The sequence below is a fragment of the Octopus sinensis genome, linkage group LG11 (assembly GCF_006345805.1).
Source record: "Octopus sinensis linkage group LG11, ASM634580v1, whole genome shotgun sequence".
Lineage (NCBI taxonomy): Eukaryota > Metazoa > Mollusca > Cephalopoda > Octopoda > Octopodidae > Octopus > Octopus sinensis.
The window spans coordinates 53,895,464-53,898,681 of record NC_043007.1 but is presented as its reverse complement, the minus strand read 5'-3'; the positions used below and the strand labels follow the sequence as shown (position 1 = coordinate 53,898,681).

Here is a 3,218-nt window from a genome sequence, read left to right as displayed (position 1 = left end):
CATCCAAATTATTCAATTTCTCTGCCTGAAAAATTTCTACTAGGAGTTTCCTTACATGTCTATTTAACACATAAAGCTTTGTAATTCATATTAGCAAATGAAACACATGTAACAGTGAATAAATAATACCAAAAAATTTTCAATTTTCTCTTTCGTTATTCAATAACTCTTCAAATAATATTTCCTCAGTTCTCAAATTTAATATAGTATTCAACATGAATTGTAATTATTTTCTCCTTGAGCAATGTTACATACATCATGTGTTTATTAACACAAAGATTTATTTGAATTCAACTAAAGTGAGCACAACATCTCCTTCAATCTCTAATTTGTTCACTTGATTATATGCTGGAAATCGGTGGTTGAAGTTTAGGTAGTGGTGTCCATTGACTAAAACCTAGATTGTAAAAGAAAAAATTCCATTAAATCATGCATGTTTAAACACTGAAATTAAATCAAATTTTGAAAAAATAAAGTCATTTTCTATGAAAAAAAAATCATAAAATTCTTAATCCAAGTCCATAGCAAATCCTTAATATACCTACAGGACAACCTAGTTTGTGATGAAGGCCCAGTTGACTTCCTATGTTTCTGAGCTACGGAGTGGAATAGCCTTAGTCCAATGAGTGCAGCAGTCTACCAAGGTTAGTAAGTACGAGCAACCTTGTGAAGGTTGGTAGGGGGCCAACAAGGTCAATGCTGACATAGCTGAAATGTGCCCGTGGTGGTACAAGCTAAGCTACTGAGGGGTGCTTTGGTGTGCCGATGGACCATGGCTTATTGACAGGGGATACAGGTCTCAGCCCACTCCCCAATTTCCTTGACCATACTGTGCCAGATAAGTTTGCTTGCCAGCAGGCACTGTGTGGCTTTAGTACCTGGGTGGGACAGCCCATGGATGATGTCAAAAACCTTCCGGCATCAGGCTAATGAGATGATTGGTTGTGGCTTCCCAGTGGGTACATCACAAAGTTGGGTTGTGGCTTCCCAGTGGGTACATCACAAAGTTGGGTTGTGCCATTGAAGCCAAAGTGCACATCCTGCAAGGAAAGAGAGGTGATGGTAGTGCAGTAGGCCCTGATTTCATCATCTGTCTGTTGGACTGCAGCCATAGCCTCATAATCCAGGCCTTCTGTTACTGAAGGCTAATGTAGGTGTCTGAGCCAGTAGGGGTTCAAGATAGTGCATCAGTAACTGAATTGCCTTTTCCAGTTATGTGTTGAATATCCATGGCTAATAACTATTGCTGTTGATGTGCAGGCCAAGGCTCTGAGAGCTTGCTCATAGTGGAGGTGAGTGGTTTGTGGTCTGTGAACACCGTGAAAGCGCAACCTTTGAGAAAATAGTGAAAGTGATGAGAACCGAGATGGACAGCTAGCAATTCTTTGTCAAAAGCACTGTATTTCTGTTCAGGTGGTTGTAGTTGTCAACTGAAGAAGGCAACAGGTCACCACTGACTGTTGATGCATTGTTCCAAAATGTATATATATGTATATAAATATCATCATCATCATCATCGTTTAACATCCGCTTTCCATGCTAGCATGGGTTGAACGATTTGACTGAGGACTGGCGAACCAGAATGCTGCACCAGGCTCCAGTCTTGATCTGGCAGAGTTTCTACAGCTGGATGCCCTTCCTAATGCCAACCACTCTGAGAGTGTAGTGGGTGCTTTTACGTGCCACCAGCATGGGGGCCAGTCAGGCGGTACTGGCAACGACCTCACTCAAATATTTTTTCATGTGCCACTGGTACAAGTGCCAGTAAGGCGACGCTGGTAATGATCATGCTTGAATAGTGCCTTTTACATGCCACCGGCACAGAAGCCAGTTAGCCGCTCTGGCAACGATCATGCTCGGATGGTGCTCTTAGTGCCCCACTAGCACGGGGCACAAGTACCAGTAAGGCAACGCTGGTAACGATCCTGCTTGAATGGTGCCTTTTATGTGCCACCAGAGCCAGTTAGCTGCTCTGTCAACAATCACGCTCGTATGGTGCTCTTAGTGCCCCACTAGCACAGATGCCAGTCATCGAATTTGATTTTGATTTCACTTGCCTCAACAGGTCTTTGCAAGCAGGGTTTAGTGTCCAAAGAAGGAAAGGTACACATAAGTGAGCTGGTTACACCCCTGGTATAGGCCATGAGGTTATGGTCTCACTTGGCTTGCTGGTTCTTCTCAAGCACAGCATATTTCCCAAAGTCTCAGTCATTTCCTTGGTGAGGCCTAAAGTTTGAAGGTCATGCTTCACCACTTCATCCCAGGTCTTCCTGGGTTAGGGTTAGGGTTAGGGTTAGGTTCCCTCACTTTTTCACACAACTATCCTCATCCATTCTCGCTACATGACCATACCAGCGCAGTCGTCTCTCTTGCACACCACATCTGATGCTACTTAGGTCCAACTTTTCTCTCAAGATAATTACACTCTGTCGAGCATACATTACATATCCATCGGATCATACTGGCTTTATTTCTTGCGAGCTTACGCATATCCTCAGCAGTCACAGCCCATGTTTCACTGCCATGTAGCATGGCTGTTTGTACAATTGCGTCATACAGTTTACCTTTTACTTTGAGAGAGATGCCTCACTGGTTCAATTTCCACTCATTTATTATTCATATTTTGTCTTTTCTAGAATTTTTGTTGCTTTTGCAACCTTGTTAATGGATGTTGATTCTGTCTGTTATTGGAGTTATGTTCCTTTTGTCTGTTTGTGCACATGCATGTGCACCAGCATGCATGTGTGCTTGTGTATGCCTGAGATATTAAGCAGACTGTCAAAGTGATTGGCAAATCTATCAAGGATCTCAGATTTTTCCTGGAATACTGTTTTGTCATCAAGAGCTATGAGTTTTGTTGTGCCTCTTCTCTGTAGCTCGTATAACTCTCAAAGTCCTGAATAAAAGGTTTTCATATCATTTTTATCAGTATAATGCTGTACTTCTGTTTCAGTTTCCTCATATATTGTTGCAGCTTCCTTCTTGCTTCCACCAGTTTTTCTGTTTGACCTTGTGTTGTAATTTATCTGCCTTACCTTTGCAACATTTCTTCCCTTTAGCAGGGTCTGTAGATGGATGTTGTTCTTGTTGAACTGATCTTGATGTTTTCCCAGTGGTTTGCCTAAGTCTTGTTGAGCAGTCTCATATGTAGTTATTTTTAAGATGTTCCATTTTCCCGCAAGTCCTTTGTTTCCCTTATTTTCTCATCTTTCCAAAGC

At 42.0% G+C, this 3,218-nt stretch overlaps 1 protein-coding gene across 1 annotated transcript in view; it reads right to left on the bottom strand.

Annotated features, from left to right (window-relative positions):
• Nucleotides 1-267: 267 nt before the first annotated feature.
• Nucleotides 268-3,218, bottom strand: part of LOC115217360 (galectin-9-like) — a 76,977-nt gene continuing 74,026 nt past the window's right edge. The window contains exon 8 of the mRNA XM_029787029.2: nt 268-397. Within this exon, the coding sequence (XP_029642889.1) occupies nt 281-397 (117 nt within the window). The 3' untranslated portion in view covers nt 268-280. The remainder of the gene's footprint in view (nt 398-3,218) is intronic.